Consider the following 15,929-nt stretch of genomic DNA (forward strand, 5'->3'; position numbering starts at 1 on the left):
ACAGATCTGAAAGTTTTCTTATTTGCAGTAATGGATCTATATAGAGTATTTGTTCAATTCATTGCACACATTCATCAAGTTCACTGTACTGAATTTGTAGCTGTAAGCTGTAATTCAAGTGAAATAGTTGAAATGGCTATTCACCAAGATTTGCACCGGGAGGCGGCAGGAATCGACGCATTTTATATTTACCAAGCTCCAGAAATAGCTTTTTTATGTTTTGTGCTGATAAGCAAAGCATCCCAAAACAGTATCCCTTTAATTCTACTATCACTGCTGAATTTTCAAACATCGCAAGTGGCCGGAACGAACGGGAGAGTGCGAGAAAAGTCAACAAGGAAGCTCATTGATTAATTATAGTCTAGACGGACACGTTTTTCAGCATCGCAAGCAAATCATAAAAGTGCAAATCTTTTTTTAAAGTGATACATTCATGTTTCATAAAGCTTCACTAGGAATCACGTTGACGAATCTAATAGATTATTGGATTGGAATTATTTTCCGCTTCTTTAAATTTTATCATCGAAAATTGGTGCATTCAAATGCTAAAATGCACGGCGCTATTCTCTACTTTTCAATACCGGTGCTATAAAGTTACCGATTACCAGAAGCAACCGCGATGAGAAACGGACATTAGAAGTTGTCCTTTTCTGTTTGCCATAGGTACTATCGATCTGCTATAACAAGTGCGGCTAGCGCGTTGGGGCGCCCAGTCGGTCGGTAGTCGTCAACGGGGAAGCATCACACCTCATCCTGAGGAGTGCAACAAAGTACTGTGCAAAATTAGTTCAATTCGTTGTTGTGGCCAGTGTCACTATAGGCTTGGGAATGACTGCCAAGTATAAACAAACAAGTACCAACGGATTACAGGCAAGAAAGCTCAACGTTGCTGTTGTCGGGGGTGGACTGGTAAGTCTTAGTCTCCGGTTGTTTATTGCAGCTCTTCCAGGTAGTGGGATTGTGGTGGATTAATTGTGCAAATGATTTACCTACATGTGACTTCGCAACTATCGTGTTTCGCAGGCTCATTGCTGGAGTGAGTTGTCAAGACACATTTTGCGATTCGCTGAAGCTTGATACTTTGATGCAGATTAAAACCGATTTGTTTACAGTGAAGCGTTTGTATATACTTTGCTAGGATTTCCGCGTGAATGGAGTTTGATAGTAAAGTTCCGGTAATGTTTCGATTTACATAATGTTTGAAAACTACGGAACTGATCACCGTTGATACCATCGATTTCAAGTTTACTTATTAATTCTTTACATAATATGTTAGCCAAAATTATTATCTTTCGAAATGTGCTCTGATGGAGAGCACAATTATTGTCGAATTATACTGTCGTTATAAGCATGGTTGCCCTGTGTATATAAAAAATCCATAGAACATAGGACAGATATGTGTATAACGGCGATATATGCTCCACAAATTGGTTTATCGTTGAGAGAATGAGTTGTGAAGTAACATAGCGTAGTGTTTCGTTTGAAGTCGGATTAAATGTCTTAATGGACCATCAATTCGAATTCTTGCTGAGTTATTTAAATATTAAGTGACATGGCAAGATACATTAGGTGACATCGAGTTAATGTCGCAAAGTAGGACAGGATACTACTTTCGACGATCGAAACCTCTAGCGCCTTTGGTATGCATTCTGGAGGATTGGTGTTTTGGTTTTGATCTAGAGAAGTAGAAACTGATATAAAACAAATGCTTTTGACAGAAGCATTTTTCCGAGAGTTTTCGTACTTGAGCTTCAGAGCTAGGGTTTCGGAAGGGTTCCCCATCAGAGTCACTCCCTACAATTGCAGATGAGACGGGTAATGTCACCCACCAAAACACTGCTTAAGGCCAATTGCAGCGGGACGTGGTTCTAAATGAGATATTCATTGTATGATCGCGCGTATGATCACGATGGGCTCGAGCGCTTGTATGCTAATGTGTTCGATCGTGTGGGCGTTTGTATATCGCTTATGCTAACGTGTATGTAACTTTGCGTGTATAATTTCGATTTTATAACAGTGTGTCCTTCGCATATTCGCGTATGTTCTTGGAAGATCGCGCTCGGACCGTGAATCTGATACTTAATTTTCGTTGTACGATTTAGATGCCAGAAGAAAGTGACCTTTTCTATATCACTAGAGTTCCCGGTCATATCACAATTTTATCGGGTGGGTATGGGCGTCATTTTTTGACGTAGGACTTACGTCTTTCTTTACTATACTGGGTGTCATTTCAAAATTTTCAAAACGGATGCGTTACGTACACTTTGAACCTTAATAACTTTTCTCCTACTAAAGGAATTACTAATATTGTTTCATAAATCGAAAGGAAAACGTTCAACGCTTGCTATTGATACCTTGTTTGCTATGTAAAACTTGTTTAAAAAGTTCAAAAACTACTTTTAATGCGAATCAACATTAATGCTAGAACCTATGAATATGGGTGTCACAGTTTTTCTTAAAGCCAGACGTGTCTAAGCCACAGAGCAGAACACACGTACGTGTGCTGCTCAACGAGAAGCTGCATTTGGACTACCAACCAAATCATAGCTACTGCCTTATCGCTGCAAACCAAGAACTGTCGTCGCCCTGCGTGAAATTCATCGCTCTCAGAAGTGGACAGAGTTACTAATTCGCAAGCTGCTCATCCAGTGCCTGGTTCGTGAGATTGCACAGCATTTCAAAACCGATCTACTCTTCCGAAGCTCAGCCGTAATGGCCCTCTAAGAAGCCAGCGAGGCCTGCCTGGTTAGTTTGTTGGAAGATACCAATCTGTGCGCTATCCGTACTAAGCGAATAATCATCATGCCGAGCGGGAAACGGCGAAATAATATTCACAACAAACGGTTCTTATTAGGACCACAAAATCGTTCTCAGAAGAATTACAATTGCAATTTCCATTTCGTGCTTTGGAAAATAACTTCCCTCTTATCGGGTTAGTTATTTTCTATAATAATATCCGAAAAATGTACGATAAAACTAATAAACTGACCAATTGGACGGAAGCAAGAAAATACCTACAAAAATTTGAGTCAGCAAAGTGACATTGACGGAAAAATGCTTCGATCGTGTCTAAGTGTTTGGCAGCTGAAGTTGCCGATTTGTTTTCCAACGTCAATTATTTGCGCTGTGCTGTACGGAACAAACAGATTTTTGCGCGATTCGTTGGGAAATAATCAAAACAATTGTGTAGTAGATTCCGTAGGTTTTACCGTAAATTTTGATAGATTTTGTAAAAGCATTAATTAGTCTGCTTTGATTGGTGGTTTTTGCAAATCTTTCAAGAACATTAGTGAATGTGGCAACCCTGCTACTAAGCGAAAGCCACACCAAAAAGAATGATGAAAATATTTCCATTTGTCGCACAAAAGGATGGACTTCCATCTGCACTAAGAAGTTTATAAAAGAGATCGCATTGCGATATACAATGCTCATTCGATGTGAGCTGCGAAAGGGAAATGTTCGTGTATGTACGCAGCAGAAGTGAATTCGGGCAAGGTTCGAATCGTTAGAAAGGATTCTCGTCTGGTATCACCAAAAATAGTTATCTGCAAACCGTTCTTATTAGGATGAATACATAATGGAGAAAGAATTGAATTAGAAAGTTCTATTTAATAACTTGGATTGAGTTTGCGCCTGTCAGTTCTTCTGTACATGTACCAGTGATTCATATAAGCAAATGTTTATCAAATTAATCTACAAACCCGAAGGTTTTTGCAAGTCCTAGAAAATCAGTGAATGTGGCAATCTCATTTGACATGAAATTTCCAGTAAACATTCATTCAAAAAGTGCATTGGCTCAAATTATCCATGGATGTCATATGATATGCCCAAGTTTAGTCCTACGTCAACACCGCGGTTATGTCCCGGACATTACCCACTCCTAGTTTTATTGGTTCAACGGAGGGCATGGACTTTCATAGGCTGATAGGGCCGAGAGTAGGGACTTCCGGACGTAACCAATTCATGATCACACGAAGACGGGCGTTTGTAGGTTCACCCTTGAGAACGCGTTTGTAAATTTTTAAGTGCTAAAATGTGCAGTTGGCCATCGGGGCGTTATCATGTTTGTGAGATCACGGGCTTTGGTGTACATGGCTGATCGAGAAGGGCTCGAGCGTTTGTATGTTAACGTGTTTGTCGCATGTGCTAGCGTGAATGTAACTTTACGTTCTTAAATTCCATTTTATAACCGTGTGGCCAATCGCATATTCGCGTGTATTCTTGAATCATCGTATTGGTTGGTTTTATTACTATTTTTGTGCTCTTTTGCGACCATTTTATGGTTCAATTTTACATAATCTATTGATCAAATCGCCCTTTTTTATGGATCATTCACACTGTTTTATGGAGTTTCAGTTTTGTTTTATGGAACATGGGCAACTTTTTTATGGATCGTTTTACAATTCTTTATGTATTATTTTAAATATTTTATATGCAAAAATATATTTTCCCTGGAATAATGTTTGCAAACACAGCCCACAGCAAAAACCAATCCACGTCGACCTGCCAATCGACCAAGCCAGCGAGTATAAGCCCTCTCGATCTCCTCGATGCACCGCTATCGAGGCGTAATGCAAAAACCATCTTAATGCAATTGTCTGTCAGAGGTTCTTTAAAACTGATACACGAAATATGCTTGCAATACTGTCAAACCCATCAACCTAGGGGAGGAAACATTTGAGTTCCACGAAATCGTTTAGGAGAATTGGGGGTAAGACAGACATATTAAGTATATACTCAAGTATAACGTAGAAAAAGCATGTTTTTGTCAACATGTAATACTTTATTTTGTAATTCCATATGTCGGTGTCCAGAGGGATTATGTTACGAAAAAGTATGGTTTTTGTTTTAGGGTTTCGGATTCTCCTCGTCAGTAATTAGCACCAACTGGGTGTCTAGGTAGACGATGTATCTAAACTAGTACCTAAATTAGCACTAGCTAGACACTAAAATCCAAAAAGTCACGCGTCTTTCGTAAACACTAAGCAACTGGCTTATACCGATTGATGTCTTGGTAGTAAGCACAGAGCTTTTGTTTGTCGACGAGGAATATGAACCGAAACTGTCTTTTGGTTTATTAACCAAACGCCTGGAACTTTGCAAATTCCGAATTGGGAAAATTTTGGACAAGACTAAATTTTTGTGCATAAGGACACCTTACATAAAGTAAGGTTTTTGTTTAAGTGTTTCGGATTTTTTATGTAAGGTCTTGTGTCCTTATGCACAAAAATTTGGTTCAGGACGTGTCTAGCAGATTTTTCGAAGGTTATCGGTAGTGCAAAAACTTTGCGTTCAATTGCTCCAGATGGGTAAAACTACAGAAACTTTATACACAGACTAGCGAAGTGTAAAAAATGCAACCAAACGAGCATGAGGGTATTGTGAAGAGAAGTGCGAGGGAAGCCCATGCAAAGCTTATGGGATCCTCCGTGATGCCAGTAAATATTCATGGTTGCTAGTTTTACTGTTTTTGTCTCCGCAAGTCTGTGTATAAAGTGTCTGTCGGTAAAACCAATCGGGTCTTTCTTTCGTGAGAATGAGATCTCCGAGCACTTCTTAAGATCTTCGCACATCCGGTTTAGCCTTTCTTAATAGAACATTTTTTCGTGACGTTTACAACGATCTGACGAATCTTCATTCGACAAATATGTTATAACTTTATCAAATGAACGCTTACATCAAAATTTATTATAGATTCGGAACGTACTCACTCACTTTTCTCAGAGATGACTGAACCGAATCGCTCATACTTAATCTTCAACTTCAAATTCAAGGTGTAATGCTCTAATAAGTTGCTATTGAATGTTTGTCAATCGGACTTCCGATTCCGGAGTTACGGGTTAAAAAGTGCGGTCACACAGCAAATTCCCATAAAAACTGGTGACACCATAATGTCCAAATGGTGTAATACATATTAAAAAGGGTCCAACATAACTTGGATTTGCGAGTCTGGTTCACTAATGATCATTATAAGCAGCTTTGACCACATTGGCCACCTATGACGATTCTTGATGCTCACGGGTACTTTCCAAGTTTGTAAGTTAATGACACACTTTTTTCTCAACGAATTCTTGACCGATTTTTACAAACTTGGTTGTAAATGTAAGATAAAATACTCTCATGGACTTCTATTGAATTTCATTCAGATCTAACATTTGGAGTTACAGGTTGGTTATTGCGGCCACATAAGAATTCCCCATATAAACCGGTACAATCGTAATACTTCAAAGATTAAAAATTCATTGTAAGGGACATTAAATTATTTCTATTTGCAAGCCTAGATCCCTGATGCACACTCAAAGATACTTTGAACATATTGTCCACTATCGACAGTTCCGAAATTCTCGGGTTCCGGGCGTATTCCAGAATCACAGTCACATCTATTATTCGGGAATCGATTTTAATCAACCGAATCTCAAATGGAAGGTATAGTATTCGGTTGGGTGTTGCATAGAGTGACAAGAAAAAAATGACCCCTATCGGCCCACCCCTCAGTCGATTCCTAGTCCCACCAGGAGTACTTGTTCCAAATTTGAAGTAAATTGGACAAGTCTAGCTACCGGACCAACGTGCTCGAAGTTTGCATGGGATTTTTCGACAATTTACATGGAGAAAACCCACTAGCGCGCATTTTCGCCGCTAGGTGGCACTGTATGCATCGCATTGTCACTGTAAGTGAAAATAAGAAAGATAATTTAATTGTCTCCAACTTTGTCGAAGAGTGCTAGTCAATCCGGCTTTGTTAAAAAAAGTTATTAAACTTTTAACGAAGTGATGTCTGAGTCAGTTTTGCATGGTGCCTAGCAGTGCATGGTTGTGTATCGGTACTCGATTCCCACCAACTATTAATTAGTTAATGGTTAGATTTAGGTGAATAGTATGTTCAGAAGAATTGTAGTATGTGATACGAGTTATGTTTTAGTTAGAAAATTTTAGTTCCACCTGTGACCGCATAGAGGGCACCAACACTAACTTGGTGGGACTAGGAATCGACTCAGAGGTGGGCCGGTTGAGTTTTCAAAAAATCATTATTTTCTAGGGCAGTCTAGTGTTGCATCCTCCATCAACCTACATAGGTATTGATGTTAGCTTAGTGTCGACTATCAGAGATTGTGCTTTATCAGCATTGAACTTTGCAAATTCTGTAGCATAAGCAACATTCATCGACTTCAGACAATTCTAATAATCTAACAATCGTACAATAATATTGTTCAGTCTATAATACAGATATGTGAATTGATGGTACATTGATTGAAATAGTAACAAACATGACAACAATGTTCCATAAATACCTTTTCGTCTCAATGCGACTGTACCCTCCGCAAAATAGAGTCACACACGTCACATTGTTTCTTCAAATTGGTGTTCTTTATGTGTTTCAAACAACTCGAATAATTAAAAATATTTTATTCTGTTTGCTTTTGTCCATTTCTGATCAGCCATTGGTTTATAAAAGGAGGAAATAAAATGAGCTATTTTAAATCTCCAATATTTTCCTGATACACTATTTGTTACTTGTATGGACTTTTCAGCTTCAGATTCGTCCAAATCTGAAAAAAATCAGATCCATCCCGATTTCGAAAATATATATTTGAGCCAATTGTCAGCTATTAATTGTTGCTGAAGTAATACTATTCATGTTAGAAGTATTATTCGAATATAACCAAATATGCTTACCGTGTTCTTGAAGATCTATAACGAAAAAAATATTTACACAACTAAATTAAAATGATGAGAAGGCGACCGTTTAACGAAGCTACAAGCAGAAAAAAGATTTCATGAACAGTACTACGTTTATTATCTGGTATGGTCCGCATTAAGTCAGACCGAACTAAGTCGCAAAATATCAAAAAGTCAGATAATGATAACACTGGCAGGCACAATTGACGAATTTCGCGCCAACTCTAACAAATGTTGGCAGCACCCTCTACAATTTTAATGAAACTTTCTGTACATGAGAACTTTTTCACAAAAAGCCACGTAGCATACTTTGTTTTTCCAAAAATGATCTAGACTGTCTTTTGAAAAGGGTCAAACTTTTTTTTACTATTTTTTCAAATGGCTATAGTCTAAAAATGACAAATCCTACAAAAAATGTTGTAGGAGTGATTTTTACAAAATTAGTCAAATTTTTGAATAAAAATATTGAAAAAAATCGATTTTAAAAATTTAAAGTCGATTTACAAAAAACACCATCTTGGATTTGGATGAAATTTTGTTCCAAGATAAGTAATTATGTTCTCAACCTACCGCCAAAAATTCAAGTTGGGCACATTCAAGGAAAAAAAGTTATTTGAAAAAAACTTTTCCTTTTCCAAATAAAAATTTTTTTCAGTGCATTTTTATCTAAAATTGAACCAATGAAAGTCATAATCATCACAGAATCCAATGTTTCAACTGCTAGCCGCCTGATACATGCAAAAAGTATCAGTAACGAATTTTGTATAGCATCTCGGACTGGACTGGAACGAGGCCGAAGGGGTTCATTTAACGGAGATCTGGTACTAGAATACTTTGTGCACGACCAGGGGTGGCATTCCGCATCTCGATTCGAGTGGCTCGATTCGAAACGTTTTGAAGTCGTTTCGACTAAATTGCGGCATTACGTATCGCATTCGACCAAGCGTTCGAGCTTGATAGATTGTGGTACTAGATTTCGACTGCCTATTCGAGCCTGTCGAATAAGAGTATACACCGAGAAAAAATATTTTTAATTCTGCTACGAATAAGTTTCATAAAACCAACTTTGGTAAAGTATTGGAATTGTTTTAATTTTAGTTTTTAGTTGCTTGTTATCGAAATATATTTGGATAAGTTTCGCAAATATAACATTTTTTCTAATACACAATAGGGGGGAGCTCTTTGAAATAAAATCAATGTTGTCAAACATAGATCCAAAAAGATCCGATGTAATACGGAAATACGATTTTTTTCCATTTATGTACGTAAAATAAATTTACCCTTTCCAAAAATATTTATACCATATAAAACAATTGATAAAAGAACGAATCATTTCGTTTCATTGATGAAAAATAGTTTAGACATCGATGATAACTTTTATGCACCGTACGGACCAATCAACGTTTAGATTTACAAATAAAATTTTAGTTCATTCCACACTTTTTTCTTGCATTCTTCAGCTAAAAATATTTGACAGGTATTTTTGTTATGGCTGAATATAATATTTACTTCAAGGTATGAGCTTTCAACTTTCGAAGTTGGAAAAACTGAACATTTTCCAATCGCTGATAGCTCGTAGAGTATTTGATGCATGAAAAAAATAATAAATATAAAAAGTTGCATTTTCGCATAAGCTTGCCGGAAAAATTGAGATTTTTTTAAAAGTTGGATCAAATTTTTTGCTTATTTCTTCATCAAATAATAAAAATCATGTTAGAAATATTGTGTCAAAATTTTGCAGTGGATCTCAAAATGTTTTGCGAGATATTACAAATATAACATTAAAAAGGGAAATTTTACATTAAATGCCATGTTATGGGCCAGCTTTAATTGAAATATCTTGTAAAGTAATAAAGTTCTCAATATAATTATAAATGTTTTCATTGAATAAAAAAACTTATTAGTCCAAGCTTGTTTTTTCGATATGTTTCTATCATTCGCAGAATTCATAATATAAAGAACAAAAAAAAACTATATCAGATTTTTATTGGTGAGTTCATTCGAAAACGCACTTTTTATTATTAATAAATTTTTCGTACAACTTAGAGTTTCCGAGTTATCAGTGGTTGAAAAATTCTCCAATTCATAAAATTCAAAAACTCATAACTTGAAAAATATCTATCGTATTCCAAAACAAAAAATAGATGTCAATTATTTTGTGCTAAGAATGCAAGGAATTTTTTTGGTAGGAATTAAAATTGTGGATGTAAATTTGACATGGAATAACCTGTACATTGAATATGTAAAACTACTCAACTTTTCGTTCATCAAAATGCCATTAGACAAAACGAGCTATTTACAATGCACGAAAATGCTTCGTTGCAGAAAACGTGTAATGATTTTGTTCATCGTATGATAATTTCAATTCCACCTAAGATTTTTTTTTCAGTGTAAACAAAATTGCAGTTTGTTTTGTTTTTTTCCGATGAGCGTCAAATTCACAGAATATAAACAGTGATAGTGGTAAACAAATTGACCCAAGCATGTTCATAATTTATTCACGTCACTCTCCCTCACCACCTTTTTCAATGTTTGGGCATTATTGTAGTTTGATATAACTGTATTCTAGAACTTGTTACCATAAAATTTTAATATATCTCGCTGTTTAAGTTGATGCACTGAAACATCAAAATGCGTAGCTGGTAGTGTCTTATTCGGACCTCAGTCGCATGATGGAATGTATTATCTGCAGAATGTGTTCAATAACATATTTAATATCTAAATAATTGTTTAAAACAACACAACTTCGAAACAGTTTACCTAAAATCTTTTGGAAAGTAATCATAGCGAGCCTAATTTTGCATTGTAATTTTGGTTTTCAGGGTTTTTTTTCAGGAAACTGATAGCTTCCAAAAGCAACAATTTTTTTAGCAATTGATGACGCGAAAATTAAAAACTAGTTCGTTAAAAGAGCCATTTTTAGTTGAAACAGTCAAGACAAAATGCGTTTTCGTGTTTGCGGGGTTGTCCGTGTACTTGTTAGTTAATTATTCTGTTATAGCACACAACTAGAGATAGGAAGAACACAATCAAAATGAAGTGTTTCCAGAAATTGTAGATGGCATAATTTTCAATCGGTTGATGCATTCAAATTTGTTACTAATTCAATTTGATTCAAATTTCTTTGCTATATAAGATAATATTCTGCATTTTCATGCATTTAATACAAATAACTATATAACATCTAATTCTGTTGGTTGAATTCAAGGCTATATTGTGATATTTAAAACAATTGAGGTATAGTCGGGAACAATTGCATCAATTAGAATATAAAATTGTTTAAATCACCACTTTGAAATCAAGAATGATTGTGATTCTATACATCTATTAAATAGCGATTAGACAAGTCAAGGTGTCTTCACTTTGTTAAATCGATTTGTTTTAACACCTTTTATTATTACTTGGTGTAAGATAATTTATTATCAATATTTAGTATTACTTTTTCCAAAAAAATGTGTTCCTGATGGTGAAAATAGATATAACATAAAGTAACTCAAAGTACGTGGGAGCTTTTTACACCTTTTGGTAATTTTATATCCTCTAAGTATTCCGAAAAAAACACAAATCATAATCTCGAACGACAGTCGACAGCAATAAAACTATCCAGCAAAAGTCGCTTTCGAGTCCGATTGTTATGGTTCCATAATGCCAACACTTCTCGATAATCTAGTACTTCGTCGAGCTAACTCGAACGAAAATTTACTTTCGAGATCGGTTCGAAATACATAATGCGAAACAAGGTCGAGTTGATAGAATTTTGATCGAATCGAGATTAGGGTGTCCCAAAATGACATCATGTTAAAAAAGTCATCGGGCTCACTTCTTAAATGAAAGGTTAGGGTATTAGGACCACTTTCTTCTTCGGAGTGAGTTTGCTAAAACGCTTCCTACTGGTGGCGACTTTTGATTTTTTGAAAAATGGGCCGATTTTGGATAAAATTTCAAATTTATGCCTGTTGAAGTGGTCCTGAACTGTCTTAGATATTTTTTCAGTATTTTTTATTTTTTTGGAGATCCAAACGGAGAAGTTTGGTTAGTTAGTTTGTACAAATTTTGAATTATAAGAGCGGCAGGGCCATTAAAACTTAGTAAAAAGTGAAATTTGTGGTGCTTTTCAGTATTTTTTCTTCAAAACTGGGTATCTATAAAATTTTAAAAGTACAGAGAACACTATATAGTTGAGCCGAATTCAGGGGCGTAATTTTGCTGAAGAAAGTGTATAGCTACAGCCAATGGGGTATAAGTTATTTACGTTTTTGTTAAATAACCTTTTGACATTTTATGATATTCATAAAAAATAACACTGTTCTACAAAATAAAACAACTTAAGTGGGCTTAGTCTGCATATTATTTTTCGGAAAATAGAAGGAAAATGATGAAAAATGGCGTTTTTCGCTTGTCTCTAGTACATCAGAATCGGTTTTTATGAGCATTTGACGATTTTTTTAAAAAATATTTTTTATATTTATAGCCACCTAGCGGGTTTGAAAATCACTAAAATTAAACAAATATGTCGAGCTAATGGCAAGTTATGGCGTATATTTGAAGGCTGAATTGATTAACGTACTTACATTTTGTATATAAAGTCTTATTTTCATGTTAGGAACTTTGAAGTGGAGAAAAATGCAGAAGAGTGAGGTGAGTGCTGAAAAACTTATATTTACTGTATAGATCACATAATTCCGATATAGTCAAATTTGGGGCAAATACCCTCGAAAAAGTTTTACAACAGAATACAGCGGATCTTCTGACACAATCGTTTTGTTGAAGATGCCTCCTAGAAGTAATTATGGAGAATTAACTCTTCAAAAAATAATTAGAGACTTGGCGTCATTATAGCAAAGTTATTATTTTTATAATTTAAGTTACAAAAAAAATCATCAGATGCTCATTAAACCTCGTCCTGACATACTAAAGACGTACAAAAAACGTCATTTTTCATAATTTTCCTTCTATTTTCCGAAAAACAATGTGTGGTCAAAGCACATTTGAACTGATTTACTTTTTGGAACAGAATTATTTTTGATAAATTGCTAAAAATGTCAAAGGTTATCTAACAAAAACTTAAATAACTCATACCCCATTAGCCATAGCTATACACTTTCTTCAGCAAAATTACGCCCCTGAATTCGGCTCAACTATATAAAATGTTTTCTGTACTTTTAAAATTTTGTAGATACCCAGTTTTGAAGAAAAAATACTGGAAAACACCAAAAATTACACTTTTTACTAAGTTTTAATGGCCCTGCCGCTCTTATAATTCAAAATTTGTACAAACTAACTAACCAATCTTCTCCGTTTGGATCTCCAGAAAAATAAAAAAATACTGAAAAAAATCTAAGATAGTTCAGGACCACTTCAACAGGCAAAAATTTGAAATTTTATCCAAAATCGGCCCATTTTTCAAAAAATCAAAAGTCGCCACCAGTAGGAAGCGTTTTAGCAAACTCACTCCGAAGAAGAAAGTGGTCCTAATACCCTAACCTTTCATTTAAGAAGTGAGCCCGATGACTTTTTTAACATGATGTCATTTTGGGACACCCTAATCGAGATGCGTAATGCCACCCCAGATAACATGTTTAATATCGCGATAACCGCCACCACAAGCTCAGAGACCGCTTTCCACGACCTCAATACGCTGGAGATGGGCCTTCTACGTATAATGATTGTACATGACCCGAGATATCACCCGAATGAAGTCATGACCCTCATCCATTCTCTTAGACCATGGTTTGTTCATACCTTTGGGATTTCTAAACTTCCATCGCTCCACGAAATTTGCCAAATTTCGAGTGTCCTCTGAGAAGAAATGTTTAAAAACTCGTTGAAGCTACGCGATCTTTCATAAATATTACATTCTAATGCCTAAATGTCCACTTCTCATTATCATTCTAATCCAAGTGTCCACCTTCTCGTTATCCGGAATGGAGCACTGCGAAAGAATTCAAACTTAAGTAATCTGCTATGATTTTTGAGTAAAAGTACTCGAAAACTCTTCCCCAGGAAATATAAAAAGTGCTTTTCATGATCCACCAAACGGAGAGCTCTTCTGTAACTGTAACGATGTGGGCATGGTAAATGATAGGTAAATATAAAACCACCAGTTTTGTGGGGAGTATGTTGGCAGCACTCACCACTACTGTCCTAATAATTAGCATAAAAGCGATGTCATCATATGACGAACGTTCCGTGTATTCCAATCACAGGATTAATTGAATACACAACGTAGGCCCTAGCCACCAGACGAAACATTGTTTCTCTGATGATCTGTCGGTTAATCCGTCGATGGACCGGTGCCAATAATCGCGTTTTTCATTTTTCATCAAGTTTTTCTTTTGCATTTGCGTATATTAGGAAAAATTGGGGCAATCCGACGTTCAAAAGTCCCTTTCGCGCATAATTATATGCGTAACTCTGCCCAACCACGACGTAGGAGACTGTACACGGTTGTTCGCGTCGGGTAATCGTTTCGTCTGACCTTTAATCGAAATGCAAATGCATTGTGTAAAACCTGGGGGAAAATGTAGGGACACTTGGGGTTTTTGGATGTCCCATGTGGAAATTCCTGCTAGTTTCTAAGATTACCGAAACCAGGAATCACTTACTTCGGTTTTGTAACAGCACCCTTCAAGGGACACTCTCAGGCCTTTACGAGGAAGCTTAGGAGAGAAAACTGATTTTCCTCTTTCGGAAATTTATAGGCACATTAGAAGATGTTCCCGCAATGGGATGGTCAGCGCTATTTTGCATTTTCGCTCCGATTCCTTAAAAGAATGTTTCATTTTGTCCCCATATAATTTATATGCGGGATATGTCAAGACATCATGCGGAGTCTCTCCGCAGTAGGAAAACTTTTTATGATTCTCTCCGCATTTTCCACAACGTGCCCTGTTTCTACAATAAGTCGCTATAGGCTCAATTGTTTGCAACAACGGCAGTTCATCCCTCGCGGTACGAGAAGGCGAACAGGTAGACTAGTCCCGTCCAAAAGATCAAAGTTTGGAAGAGCAGATTCGGCGAAAGGCTCGAAATGAGGCTGATGGAAAAAAGTTTTTGACGTAGGACTACGTCTTTGTTTTCGATATAAGAGTGCACGTTGCAAATTCTACAAAAATGGTATGTAACGAAAAGTGGTCCAATTTTAAACGCATATAATTCAGCCATCTCACGATAAATTTTCAATTTTTTTGCGCATATCGCCCCGAAATACTTCTAAGAATGGATTCCAATAGATAAACCCAAAGATTTTTTACCTCATGGCATTAAAAATTTAAATAATGAGCAACCTAGTCAAAATATCGCGCATTTACACTCAGAAGATAGCGCTTCCCTAGTACAGCACGACAGATTTGTGTACCTAGCGCGCTACGCTTCTATGAATCACGTCATCATCGACTATTTAAACGGATGGATTTCGCCAGAGCAGCTCAGTTGCCTGTTGAGCGGCAGACGAAGCAGGTCACGGCGTTGTGTGTTTTCACAGCCTTTGTAGCTTAGTTAGAAGTCTGTTACACTGCCTGTAGAGGTACGCTACCCAGTGAATGCGACTGTGCTTGCCGTTCAAACACTATGCTATCTTTTGTGTTGTGCTCGTTTTCAGCACACTTTTATGTATAATTATTCGTACACAAAATAGTTTGTACATGCGAGCTTCATTTGCAAACGCGGTTAACATAGTGTCGTGGTATTAGTTGTCTCTTTTGCTCTACCCATCATCATCAGCGTTGATTCATTTTGCTTTGTGCGCTTGGGTTTAATGTTTGAGGTGAATGTGTAGGTAGGTAGATCTAATTTGTTACTAAGGGACCATTCATAAATTACGTAACGCAAAAATTGCCCAAAATTGATGGCCCCTTGTAGTTTTGTCATATACTCCTTGATTTTTCCTGAACGCAATTGCTTGCGCACCAGAATTTCCACTGGCAGAACAAAGGGTTTTTGAAGGAACGAACCCCATCCTTCGCAATTAAGGTCCCTGTTGGAGACTACACCATCAATCTCTACGTCCCGGGCGCTTAAATACTTTTTCGTACACGACCAAGTAGTATTTAGTTAAATCTCGCATATATCGATGATGTTAAATGGCTTATATTTGCCCTCATTTAAGTTTGTTATGAATATATACCAAATTCGTTACTGATACTTCTTGCATGTATCAGGCAACTAGCAGTTGGGAAATTGGATTCTGAGATGATTATGACTTTCATTGGTTTAGTTTTCGATAAAAATACACTGAAAAAATAAATTCA

General features: G+C 36.4%; 1 protein-coding gene across 1 annotated transcript in view; it reads left to right on the forward strand.

Annotated features, from left to right (window-relative positions):
* The first annotated feature begins 707 nt into the window (after positions 1 to 707).
* The window catches only part of LOC131690708 (kynurenine 3-monooxygenase), a 35,526-nt gene continuing 20,304 nt past the window's right edge, over positions 708 to 15,929 (forward strand). Inside the window, exon 1 of the mRNA XM_058976648.1 lies at positions 708 to 909. Within this exon, the coding sequence (XP_058832631.1) occupies positions 829 to 909 (81 nt within the window). The 5' untranslated portion in view covers positions 708 to 828. The remainder of the gene's footprint in view (positions 910 to 15,929) is intronic.

Source organism: Topomyia yanbarensis, chromosome 3 (assembly GCF_030247195.1).
Source record: "Topomyia yanbarensis strain Yona2022 chromosome 3, ASM3024719v1, whole genome shotgun sequence".
Classification (NCBI taxonomy): Eukaryota; Metazoa; Arthropoda; class Insecta; order Diptera; family Culicidae; genus Topomyia; species Topomyia yanbarensis.